Source organism: Lonchura striata, chromosome 15 (genome assembly GCF_050655825.1).
Source record: "Lonchura striata isolate lonStrDom1 chromosome 15, ASM5065582v1, whole genome shotgun sequence".
Lineage (NCBI taxonomy): Eukaryota > Metazoa > Chordata > Aves > Passeriformes > Estrildidae > Lonchura > Lonchura striata.
In genome coordinates this window covers 16330995-16344266 of record NC_140717.1, presented here as the reverse complement: position 1 = coordinate 16344266, position 13272 = coordinate 16330995, and the positions used below count along the sequence as shown (strand labels likewise).

Genomic DNA, 13272 nt, shown 5'->3' with positions numbered 1-13272 from the left:
TCGGCAGGGCAATTTTTATCCAGGCTTTAGTTTGTCAGCAAAACGCTCCCTGAGAACTGTGCCTTTGAGCACTGCTGGTGAACGGCTCTGCTCACCTGTGCAGTCCTGCAGGGCCACAGCCCGGGTCCTGGCAGGGCCACAGCCCAGGTCCTGGCAGGGTCACAGCCCAGGTCCTGGCAGTGTGACACCCTGAATCCTGGCAGGGCCACAGCCCGGGTCCTGGCAGTGTGACACCCTGAATCCTGGCAGGGCCACAGCCCGGGTCCTGGCAGGGCCACAGCCCAGGTCCTGGCAGGGTCACAGCCCAGGTCCTGGCAGTGTGACACCCTGAATCCTGGCAGGGCCACAGCCCGGGTCCTGGCAGGGGCTGATGTCCAAGTGCCTGAGTTACCTTTGGCTGAAGCCCTGACTGAATTCCAGCCCCACCCAGTTTCCCTCCTGCCTCCCAAGGATGCCAGGTAGGTTTCTCTGGGGGCAACAGAGCATCCCTGGTCGTGGTGGCTCGTGTGGCTGCAGCTGGATTGTCCCAGTGCTTGACAGCTCTCCTCCTTCTCCTTCTCCTTCTCCTTCTCCTTCTCCTTCTCCTTCTCCTTCTCCTTCTCCTTCTCCTTCTCCTTCTCCTTCTCCTTCTCCTTCTCCTTCTCCTTCTCCTTCTCCTTCTCCCTCTCCTTCTCCTTCTCCCTCTCCCTCTCCCTCTCCCTCTCCCTCTGCCCTGGCACAGCACATGCGAGAGGCTGCGGAGCGGCGGCAACAGCTGGAGCTGGAGCATGAGCAAGCCTTGGCTGTCCTCAACGCCAAACAGCAGGAGATCGAGCTGCTGCAGAAGGTGAGTGGGGACGGGATGGGATGGGATGGGATGGGATGGGATGGGATGGGATGGGATGGGATGGGATGGGATGGGACAGGTCATTTCTTTGGCCTCCTCTTCCAGACATTCAATTCTTGCTACCCTTCTCCAGTAAATTAGGAAAAAGAAAATCTTGTCAGGGCACTGACACACCACAGTTATCTTCCTTTTCAAGAACGTGTCATGTTTGTATGGCAAGGGTTTGGTGTCCAGCCAGCATCAGCCCACCACAGAAACGGAACAGTTCCTTCAACACCTCACTTCCAAGGTCATTCTCTAATTCACAAATCATTCCAAGGCATTTTTTGTTTTTTTTTCTCACTGCAATTTCTCAGTATTCATTATAATACAAAAACCATGATGTTGAGTTTCAGTTTTGCCAAAGTCACTTCAAGCTGCAATTGTCTCAGGGCTAATGTTGATTTTTCCAATTGCTGGGCTAGATTAAAATACAGAAATAATGCTGCTAATGAGAATTTGGTAGAGAATTGGCATGAAGGGACCTTCTCAGCAGAATAAAAGATGTATCTAATATAGTTACTTGAAATAGAATGCTGTAGTTGACCAAAGGAAATCTTCCAGGTAATTTTCTTTTAGTCTTTCTCAATAAGTGTACTTAGGCACACTCCAAAATGCCATTTCTAGTTATATTCAGCTGTTATTATTAGAACTGCCTCATAAATTTTGTGCTTAAATTTCTTGGCAAAGGAAAGAAATCAAAGCAAAACAAGGAAATACAGCATTTCTTGCTAATTTTGGTTACATTAATGAACCCTCCTTTGGGCTGGCAGCAGGAGGCAAATCTGTGCTCCTCTTTCTGCAGCCTGTGCTGAGCTGCAGTGACAGGCACTGGGCACAGGCAGGTTGGATTTGGTGTTTCACCCAGTGCAACAAGCTCAGCAGATAAATGTTTTAAATAAATCTGCTCTCTGAGGAACTACAGCACATCACTGCCAGCTTTAGCAGGAGCTGCTGGCTCACATTTCATCCAGAGCTGGCCCCCAACGCACCCAGCACTGTGTGCTAAATCCTCTCTTCCCTTTTGCTTTTTTCCCTGGAGTTGTCTTTACTTGAAGGAGTATTTCCAAAGGGGAGCAGGAAGTCTGGGCAGTGCCAGGGTGGCATTTCTCAGCACAGCCTGGGACCTTGTCCAGGGCTGGGGAAGCACCAAACGGGGCACTGAGAGCAGGGCAGTGCCCGCTGCAGCCCTGGGTTTGCTGTCACCTGCTGCACAGCTCCAGCCCTGCAGTGCAGCCCTGCAGTGCAGCCCTGCAGTGCCGTGCACAGCTCCAGCCCTGCAGTGCAGCCCTGCAGTGCAGCCCTGCAGTGCAGCCCTGCAGGGCACAGCTCCAGCCCTGCAGGGCACAGCTCCAGCTGCATCTCAGGAGGGGTTTGGGGCTGGGGGCTGGGGCTGCAGCGTGGTCAGCGTGCTCCTGCAGCCCAGCACTGCAGCCCTGCTCTGAAGCCCCGCTGGCTCCAGCCTCCCAAAATAAACATTTATTCCGTGCTGGGAACACAGGGCAGAGCTGGCACTGCCACCCTGCTGGATGGGAGCTCTGGCTCTGTGTGCTCGGAGCAGATGGGATGTGGCATGACTAATCCATTTCCCTTCTTCCTCCTTTTCCCTCTTCTTTCCTTTTTGCTTTCCACAAAAACAAGGCTCAGGTTGAAGCGAAGAAGGAACATGAAGGAGCAGTGCAATTGCTAGAGGTAAGATCCTCTGGGTTCCCTCGGCTGGCTCAGGTCCCTTCTGAGCAGGATCATGTACATGTCACCACTTTGAGCACTTGTGCAGGCAAATGGGGTTTTTCCTCCTCTGATACAATTGCATCCTTTAAGAGTTATATTTGAGTTAGGTGGGCATTAGGCTGAGCTGTTGGAAGTGGTATATGTTTCTTTTTCGTACCATTTTTTGTAAAATACTATTAAAGGGACTGATTAATGATGAGAATTTTGATTTATTAGGCTGGAAATACAGCAGCAAATACCCATCAGTTACCTAGGGTCCCTAATTAAATACTGTCTAATTAAATAGTGTCTAAACATAAAGCAACATGTCAAAGAAGCAGAAACTGTAAATCTAATGAAAGAATTCAAAAACCTTCAAAGGGTGTGCTGGAAAGAGAGAACTTCATTTTTCTGCCTGAGGAAAAGGCATTAAATGGTTTTGTTAAAGTATATCTCCTAAAGAATGTGAAAAAATATGAAAGCTAATAGCAAGTGCACTGTCAACACTTCATTTAGAAATCTGCTTTTATCTAAAGGTAATTTCCAGTCTTTTTACCTTCCCACAGTATTTCTATGAGCACTTGCTGGCCCATGACTCGGTGAAAGGTGGATTTTTCCTGGTGCATTGATCAACTTTAAAAAGATAAAAATGAAAGCATTTGTTTATCATTATCTATAAAAGTCAATATTCCCACAGAATGTACTTTACTCATAGGCTTTCATTAGCATTATAGATATTAAGTTTGTTTTAGTTTCCAGACTCCAAGCTGAAGTTATTATTTAATGCCTGGTGGAAAGTATATGATACAGGAAAACAGAAACAAGACAAGCAAGGGATTATTTACCCCCCCTCAAGCTGAGCACAATTCTTATTTAGCTGACTTGTCTGCAACCTCTGATTTGCAGAGATTTCCAAAGCTTTTGCTTTTTATTGCTACAAGCATATTTATTTTTTAGCATTTTATTTAGCGTGCCTTTTGCAGTTCCAGATCAGCAGCAGTGTTGATTTCTGTAGTGTTGTTTGTGTTGATGCATGTTTTTACACGTGTAGCTGTTCTAAGAGACCGCTGTGAAATGTGAAAAAATGATTCAAAACTATTTTTATTTCTTTGTTTATTTCACATCTCTTTGTTTACTGTGTCTTGTTTGGGATTTATTGCTTTGCACTTCACCCAGAACACCTTGGACAGCATGCAGGTATTTTAGGGCATAAATTCTCCTTTCCTTTCCCGAATCCTGCACTTCTCCCTTGCAAACGAGTCCCAGAGCCCTGCCTCGCCTGCATGGGATGCGTGCTGGAACCATTGCTATGCAAGCATGCCCTGCACTCACTGCCTAACACCAAACCATCCCAGCCAGGACATCCTTCCACCAGAAATTCATCGTGGTGTGCCCTAAGGAGAGCTGGGATCACTGGTGTGGAATAAGGAGAGCTGGGATCCTTGGTGTGGATTAAGGAGAGCTGGGATCCTTGGAGTGGATTAATGAAAGCTGGGATCTCTGGTGAGGATTAAGGAGAGCTGGGATCACTGGAGTGGCTAATGAGAGCTGGGATCCTTGGTGTGGATTAATGAGAGCTGGGATCCTTGGAGTGGAATAAGGAGAGCTGGGATCCTTGGTGTGGATTAATGAGAGCTGGGATCACTGGTGTGGATTAATGAGAGCTGGGATCCTTGGCACGGCTAACGAGAGCTCAGATCTTTGGCATGGCTAACGAGCTCAGATCCTGCTTTCCAGAGGCAATTCCTCAGAGCATGCCCATGGGAATGGTTTGGTGGCTCCCTCAAGGCTGTAACTGTCTGCCTGTGGATTCTGTCTGGATTCAGGCTGCTCCTTTGCTAATGCAGACTGGTTAATGTGATATTTGCACCTGGGGCTGCTCTGAGCTGCCCGGTGAAAGGCACTGCTGCTCTGTGAACAGAAATTCTGAGATGACATCTGCACAGCAGAGCGTGCTAATTGCTGCTCTGAATCCAGACCTGCCCACCTGGAGAGCTGCTCACGCCTCACCTGCCCTGTGTGCACAGTCTGTGTCTGTGATGGGGAGCTCCCTCCACTTCCCATCCCTGAGCCGCTGGATTTGAGCAGATTGAATGGCAGGGACCATGGCACGGGGGAAAAATCCACACTTCTGAGCCTGTGAGCACAGATTGAATACAGGGACCACAGGAAAGGGTAAAAATCCACACTTCTGAGCCTGTGAGCACAGATTAAATGCAGGGACCACAGGAAAGGGTCCATGATTCTGCACAATTTTTACAATTGTGAAAAAATCCACAATTCTGAGCCTGTGAGCCTGTCTTGCTCTGCAGGGCCAGACCCACATTTGTGGATTTTCTGCTGTGAGGTGAGGCTGGCTGGCTGACAGCAAAGCAAGCACATCCAGCAGGGATGAGCATGGGGATGTCTCCTGGTGGCTCCATCGTGGCTCTTATGGCAAATTTTCTGTATAAAGTGCCAGCTTCATGCTCACTTCTAGCTCACACCCCTACTAAAAATACAGCAGAAAAGGCATTTTTCTTCCAGACTTCCTGCTGTCATGAGAGAACTTGAAATCTCTGCATGCTCAGAATACAAGGCATTTACTGCAATACAAATAATTTCTAAGTTATTAAATAATGCTATTTCAAAAATACTTTTAAGGCAGCCTTAGCTTCCTGTTGAGGTCTGGATTGTGATGCTTTTCTTTTTTATTTTGTGCTGGAGTTTCCATAAGTGCTTGTGGAAAGGTCAGTAATATTCTTAGAGAGTTGAATGGCTCATCCTTAAGCTTTCCATTGGAAAACAGGAACCAAAAAACCCAGTTTTCTTCTTTGTTTGCTTAATGTCCTTTTGAAACTGCATAGATGCAATTTTCATGCAGAAAATTAACAAGTGGCAAAGTCTGACATTTCATTTGCTCAAATCCACAGCAAAAAAAATGAAAGACAAAAACCCCAAGCATTTCACGTTTGTGTAAAACTCCCACAATGTTTGATTCTTGCTGTTCTTCATTTCATAATCAATCAGATGGATACTCTGAGACTTCTTTTGCAGAAATAAATTCATTTGTGTGCCATGAAAGCACGGAAATTATATATTTAAAATTCACCCTAACTTTAAAAAAGTATTTGTTACAAGAAAAGGAGCAAACAGTGCCACCTTGTATATTGCATTTGGATTTTTGGGTTCTTCTGGGTACTGTAAGCATTTTCCTTCAGCTAGGATCTTTTTATAGGTGGTATGTAATAGGTGTTGTTTTCTTGATATATAAAATGTACAGCTCTTCTTACACGAACAGGGTATGTTTTTTCCTTTAAAAAAACCAAAGCTCTTAGTTCAGTTGAATGGATTTATTTGCTATCCAGACTTCCTTTGTTAGCACAGCTGCTCACCTAAGCACAAGAGGGGTTTTTAATGAAGGAAGGTTGTGTTTGCTCACCATAAAGCACCAGCCTGGGATGCATTATTATAGCTTTAATTTAGCTGGTGCAGTGAGGGCAGGTTTGGGTAGAAGGGGGTTGGTTCCATGCTGTAGTGTCTCCACTGCTCTTTAAATGCTTGGGGCAGGGCTGAGGAAGCCCAGAGCTCGCCGTGCCCGGCGCTGCTCTCAGCCAGGTCTGCCATCCCAGCAGCTCATCGCTCCCTCGTGCAGGAGAGCCACAGCAGCAGCTTCTCTTTAGCTTCTGCTTTGGTGAAGCCTGTGCTCAACAGCCACACGAAACTGTTGTGTTCTGGTGCTTCTCCAGGCTTGCAAAAGCCCTTCTGGGCGGGTCCTGGAGCACCTCGGTGCGCTTTGGCTCGACAGCGAGCAGCACTAAGGGCAGTTCAGCCAAATTCTGCAGGAGCCGCTGGGGTGAATTTGGGCTGAACTTCAGAGCAATGCTGGTTCTTGTTCTTGTGGGGCTTTAATACAAATGTTAGTGTAGCAGCTTTGGAGGCTTCAATTGAATAGCAGCAGGTGGGCAAACCTCCGAGGTAGACCTGCCTTCTGGAGAGGCTGGAAAAACACGCAGGAGGGACACCCAGGTGTGCAGAGGAGCCTCAGCACTGCGGGATCCCTGCAGGGCTCTGGCCATGGGGGGAACATGCCCATTCTTTTAGCTGTAGCACTGCCAGAGCACAGGAGGAGGGATTTGCCCTTGGGAAGGTGCTGGGGACAGCAGGAATCCCTCGGTGGGATAGGGCTGCCTGTGGGTCACGTTTGGAGCGCGGGGAGGTTCGGAGGGAGGCCGGGGGGCTGCTGATCCCAAATGCTGTCTGTCCTGGTCCCTGGCCCCAGGGGCTGGCCAGGTGCTGTGTCTGATCCCAAATGTCATGTGTGTGCTGGCTCCTGGCCCCAGGGGCTGGCCAGGTGCTGTGTCTGATCCCAAATGCTGTGTGTGTCCCAGCTCCTGATCCCAAATTACGTGTGTGTCCCGGCTCCTGACCCCAGGACCTGTCCCATCCCAAATGCCATGTGTGTCCCAGCTCCTGGCCCCAGGGCTGGCCAGGTGCCATGTCTGATCCCAAATGTCATGTGTGTCCCGTCTCCTTATCCCAAATACCATGTGTGTCTCGGCTCCCCACCCCAGGAGCTGGCCACTGCTGTGTCCCATCCCAAATTCCACGTGTGTCCCGGCTCCCGGCCCTAGGGCTGGCCAGTGCCGAGTCTCAGCCCCGCTGTCCTGCAGGCCAAGGTGCGGGAGCTGGAGGAGAAATGCCGGACGCAGAGCGAGCAGTTTAACCTGCTGGCGCGGGAGCTGGAGCGGTTCCGGCAGCAGGCGGGCACGATCGAGCTCCTGAGCGGCTCCGCGGCGCCCGCGGCCCCCGGGAAGGCCCTGGCCCAGCTGGTGAACGGCATCGCCACCTCCATCGGCAAAGGTAAGGAGCCCGCCACGGGCACACAGAGCCTGGGTCTGCCCGGCCAGCTGCACCCTGCCCAGCACAGACCCGTGATGGGCACAGAGAGCCTGGGTCTGCCTGGCCAGCTGCACCCTGCATGGCACGGACCCGTGATGGGCACACAGAGCCTGGGTCTGCCCGGCCAGCTGCACCCTGCCCAGCACGGACCCGTGATGGGCACACAGAGCCTGGGTCTGCCCGGCCAGCTGCACCCTGCACGGCATGAGCCCATGATGGGCACACAGAGCCTGGGTCTGCCCAGCCAGCTGCACCCTGCATGGCACGGACCCGTGATGGGCACACAGAGTCTGGGTCTGCCCGGCCAGCTGCACCCTGCACGGCACGGACCCGTGATGGGCACACAGAGCCTGGGTCTGCCCGGCCAGCTGCACCCTGCACGGCACGGACCCGTGATGGGCACACAGAGCCTGGGTCTGCCCGGCCAGCTGCACCCTGCACGGCACGGACCCGTGATGGGCACACAGAGCCTGGGTCTGCCCGGCCAGCTGCACCCTGCATGGCACGGACCCGTGATGGGCACACAGAGTCTGGGTCTGCCCGGCCAGCTGCACCCTGCCCAGCACAGACCCGTGATGGGCACACAGAGCCTGGGTCTGCCCGGCCAGCTGCACCCTGCCCAGCACGGACCCGTGATGGGCACACAGAGCCTGGGTCTGCCCGGCCAGCTGCACCCTGCCCAGCGCCCCACACCTCCTCGGGGCTGCTTCCCTGCCAGCTGGGCGCTGCTGCTGCTGCCTTCAGTGCCAGCTGTCACCTCTTCCAGATCTGCACTGCATTGGTGTGTGGCTCTGAGCTCCATGTAACCTGTCAGCAGCTGCTCACAGCTCAGCACACTGAACAATCCTTTTCCAGCTCAGCACACAGAACAATCCTTTTCCAGCCCAGAATCAAGGACACCACTGCAGCTTCAGCCCAAAAAGTGTAAAACAACAGAGATTGAGGAGAGCAAACTGGGAGGGTGGGACTGTACAACCTGGAGCTGGAATTGGACAATGAACCCAAATAATATATTGAAATGGACCAAAAAATAATAGATAATAGACAATAGATAGTAGATGATAATAGATAATAGATAGAAATGGACCAAAACTTATAAAAGTGTGAAAACTCGTGACATGCCATCCATCCTGGGTAGAGCCACAGCGGGGCTCTGGTGCTGCCCAAGGTGCATCCTTTGAAGGCCTTTTAATAAATCCCTGCTTTATTCCTTTAACTCTGTCCAGCCTCTGCTCCAGGGAGCCTCTCCAGGCATCACTGTGAGCAAAATTCTCACTAATTGTTGTTGAGTGTAGTGGTAAGAAACCTGTTCAGCATTAAAATTGCCTGTTCTTCATGTAAAAATGCACCTGTCTGCATGTCCAGGCTTTGTTGGAAACCCTCCCCTGTCCCAGGGACAGGAGCAGGTCTGCTCGCTTGTTGAAAAAGGAGTTAATGGGGAAAGAAAGCACAGAGACCCCACCCACTGCATTGGCCATTGCATAAAAAACACATTTAACAGAGCTGGGTAGAAAATGGGGAAACTGAATGGAGTATTTTAAGAGACATCAAAATAGCTTGGGCTCAGCTTCCTTTGTGCAACAGAAATTATGCACTTCTCCATAGAAGTTTGAAAGTAAAACTTTTCAAAAAGCAAAAAATAGTCTCAAGAGAAGCAGAGAACATAAAGTAATTTAAAAAATATATCTGTATTGATGTTCTTTCACTTACAGTCAATAGTGTGTGTTTATCCAAGATCTGTGCTGAACTTTCACCAGGTCATCTCCTGTTGCCAGAGGCAACGGCTCTCCAAGTGCAGAGCTTTGTAAACGATCCATTATTCATAGGAAAATGACAAAGCTCGAGGCAAAAGGTTACCTGAGGACACTTAAAAACAGCTTCCACGTCAATCACAGGCCGGGTTGTGTGTTATTCCATGGAATCACAGGTTTAATTGTATGCTATTCCATGGAATCACTGGTTAAATTGTGTGCTATTCCATGGAATCACAGGTTTAATTGTGTGTTATTCCATGTGAATCACACTTTATATTTTGTGTTATTCAATGAATAACACACAATATAAAGTAGAAAAATCCCATGTTACATTGTGTGTTTTTCCATGTGAATCCCGTGTTGCATTGTGTGTTTTTCCATGCAAATCCCATTACATTGTGTGTTTTTCCATGTGAATCCCGTGTTGCATTGTATGTTTTTCCATGTGAATCCTGTGTTGCATTGTGTGTTTTTCCACGTGAATCCCGTGTTACATTGTGTGTTTTTCCATGTGAATCCCGTGTTGCATTGTGTGTTTTTCCATGTGAATCCTGTGTTGCATTGTGTGTTTTTCCACGTGAATCCCATGTTACATTGTGTGTTTTTCCATGCGAATCCCGTGTTGCACTGTGTGTTACCCCGTGTGAGGAGGGTGATCAGCATCACCCAGGCTGGATCACTCAGCTGTCCTGCAAAGAGGAGTTGTCAGGTCGCTCTCACTGCTTGCAAATTCCCGCAGAGTCGCCTGGCAGTAAGTTCAATGGGAACAGGAGAAGGTAGATGGCCTCCCCTGTTTCCCTAAGGCAGCAGAGGGGCTCTGGTGCCCAGGCAGAGATGAGAAGAGGTTTCCCTGCGGCTGCAGGCAGCAGGCTCTGGCAGAGGAGGCTGCTGAGCTCCAGGGGCAGCAGGGCAGGGCCAGCCAGGTGACATCCCTGTGGCCCCACAGCCTGGCCCTGCCGCTGTGTGCAGGAGCGACGGGGGAGCCTGGAGAGAGATCTCTGCAGCCAGGGACCCCAGAGAGCCCAAAAGAGCAGGAATTCCCATTGCAATACCATAAATCTTCCTCTGTGCTGAATATTCTTATTTTCACTAACCAGTCTAGAACAAGACACCAATCCTATATCATTTGCATACAGCCTATAAGAATCATTACCATACTGTGGTACATTTTAAACCCTAAAAACTACTCCTATAAATCCTATAGGTAAATATATATCCTGTAGGTAAATCCCATAGCATTTGCATACAGCCTGTAAGAATCATGCCATTACCATGTTGTGTTACATTTTAAACCCTAAAAACGATTCTTTGGACCCCTTCTGCCCAGGCAGTCGGGTGTGCTGCCCCTTGCAGCTGTCTGTGAGCAGAGGGTGTTGTTTTTGATGGAACAAAAGGGGATCACCTCCAGCCAGCCGTGTCATTGTTCTCCAGTTGTTCAGTAACCAAGGCTCGGTATCTCAGAGCTTGCTTTCATTCCAATCTCACTTACAGTTTCCATAGTCTCAAAATCTTTTGGCAGGCAATCATATATTTATAAGGTTTTCCTGTTTCATCTCCCCCAGCTCCTGTGTGCCTGGGCTACCTGAGCAGGGCTGGGGCTGCAGCTCTGCCCTCAGGGGATATTAAAGGCACTAATGTAGAATTCCCAAGTCATTTCCTGATAGAAAGAAGGATTCAGTAGAAATTTCCTAAATACCAACAGCAACAGCTCCTCAAGGACTGGATTTTCAAAGCAACAATTAATTTAAAAGGAAAGGTAATTAGGTATTGGACTGTCCTTTAGGCAGAAGTGAAGGTCCAGCCTGTATCACTGCGATTGATTTAATGAAAAATGAAAATCAGCTAAAGATCTTTCAGGTACTCAGTCAAACTCTTCAAGCTAATTTATACTTATTCTTATGCTAATGGAAAAACCTTTTTAAAAGCTTCAAAAGGTGCCAAACTGAAATCTCCCCAGTAACCCCTGAGTAAAGCCACAGCAGCCACAGCCAGGTCTGCACCCAGGGCGTTTTAGGGCCTTCCTCTCTGAGCCTTTTCTCAAAACATATTGATTTTTGTGGGACTTGGAATTCAGGGCCTGCAGCACTTGTGTCTTAACATCAGGAGTGCTGGGACAACACTGATCCTCAGTGAGAATGATAACACTGATAACAGTGGAGTCGTGCTGGAGCCAGCGGCAGGATTTCTAATTACTGAATCAGCCCTCTCTCCAGAGTGACGGGGGAGCGCAGCAAGTTCTTCAGACCAGAAGTGTAATTATTTTTATTATGTGTGAGGAAGAAAGAACACGAGAGGGAACACAGGGACGGCTTTCAAAGCAAAGCAAATGATGGAAATGAGATCAGCTTATGACCAGCTGCTTTGCCTTAATTGGTGATGTTTGAATGGATCAAGAAAGGAAATAAACCTAGGCAGGATGGATTACAGCATAAAAAGTTCACTTTAAACCTACAGTAATGTCACAATCAGATATAGAAGCCTTAAGATTTATTATTCATCAGTTAAGAGGCTCATTTAAATGGTCCTTCTAGATGATTTAGGTAGTCCATATGGAATCAGCAATTGCAATAAATAAAATGGAGAGTCTAATTGGAATGCAAGTATGGACAGATTTAATTCTCCTGAAACATTTAAATTAGATCTGGTGCTCTTCCTTTTTCCTTGATAGAGTGTTCTTCAGACTTCATTAACAAATAGTTGTCAGTCAGGAAAATAAAGGCCATTTTAAGCATTATAGATTTAAAAAGACTTCATAGACAAAATTCCTGTGGCTTTATAGGATTTTTCTCTGGTATTTAAAGGAAAAGAAACAGACATTTCTAGAGGCTGCTGTGTGTTCTTATGAGCTGACCTCTTGTATATTTTCTTTTCAACTCTGTTTATTTTCCAAAGGGGAACTATAAAAGAAAAGGTGTTTTACTGGGGATTTTTTGTTTGTTTGTTTTCTTTTTGGTAGGTTTCCAGTTAACAGGCTTTAAGCCAGTCTGCAGATCTGATTCCTCCTCATTCTGCTGCGCAGCTCAGGGCCCTCAGTGTAATTGCCTTGGACCAAGGAGAGAGCCAGGTTTAACCAGTTACTTTTTGGAGGCAAACTTAGGCCAGGATTTGAATGCAGCCTTTTTTTTTGTGCTCCTGTGTTCCCATCCTGCAGGAGCAGAAATCTCTGCAGGAGTGGGCAGGAGCTCCCAGATACTCAGGAGGAATGTGCACCCTGCACTCTGAATCTCAAAGCAACAATTAATTTGGTTTTTTTGGCTTGCGGAGGCATGACTGGATGATGCTTGTGTTTCTCTTCCGGTCCAGCTGTGGCTCTGCATACGGAGAACCAGCTGAATTGACACAGAATATTTGTCTCGGAACCTTTTTAAAGGCTCCTCTGCAGAAGGCACCAGAGCTCACTGCTGAAGTTGTTGGTGGGGCACATTTCTGACACAAAGATCTGTTCTTCCCTCTTCTGTTGGATATTCAGGGTCTCTGCTGGGCAGGGGGTGTGTGCGTGGAGTTATCAGCTATCAGTTAATATTTTTAATTCTTGCAACCAGCCCTTTGGCAGCAAGGCTGGGGGAGTAGAGCAGACTTCACAGCAGAGTGAGACCACCTGGGGCCAGGGATGTGCCTGGGCCCCTGTGCAGCCCCAGCCACCACACACCTCTCCCTGCTGGGTGTTAAGGACTCAGGGGAAACTTCATGTGCCTTATTTTCCAAGTGAAAAAAACAATACAGGCCCACGCCTTCCAGCATCTTGACATTCCTGGACTTCCTGTCAATGCATGGTTATTATCCTGTGCTGGTTATTGTCCTGAATGGATGCAGAACAAGGGCTGCACTGCCCCAGAACCTTCCTGCACGTTCCCTACCTAGTGCCGGTGATTTGAAAACAAAGCCTGGAGAATGCAGGAGCTCTGAGCCCAACCCGAGGCTTCCCTTGAATGAATAATCACAGTTGGCCCAATTATTTATAGCTTGGCACTGGCAGGCTGAGATGGCAAACACATTAACAGCAAACAGAAGGAGCTAAATTGGCTAAAGGCTCCTGAACGGGGAGGACTTCTCTGTTGTAGA

General features: G+C 48.5%; 1 protein-coding gene across 13 annotated transcripts in view; it reads left to right on the top strand.

The window, feature by feature from the left end:
* The window catches only part of RIMBP2 (RIMS binding protein 2), a 98012-nt gene that overhangs the window by 57085 nt on the left and 27655 nt on the right, over positions 1-13272 (top strand). For 10 of the 13 annotated variants that reach the window (XM_085593395.1, XM_085593394.1, XM_085593393.1 and 7 more), the window contains 4 exons: positions 722-826; positions 2507-2557; positions 3752-3772; positions 7228-7417. In XM_085593395.1, the coding sequence (XP_085449521.1) occupies positions 725-826; positions 2507-2557; positions 3752-3772; positions 7228-7417 (364 nt within the window). In that variant the 5' untranslated portion in view covers positions 722-724. The remainder of the gene's footprint in view (positions 1-721; positions 827-2506; positions 2558-3751; positions 3773-7227; positions 7418-13272) is intronic. The other 3 variants (XM_085593403.1, XM_085593391.1, XM_085593400.1) reach the window with 1 other exon arrangement.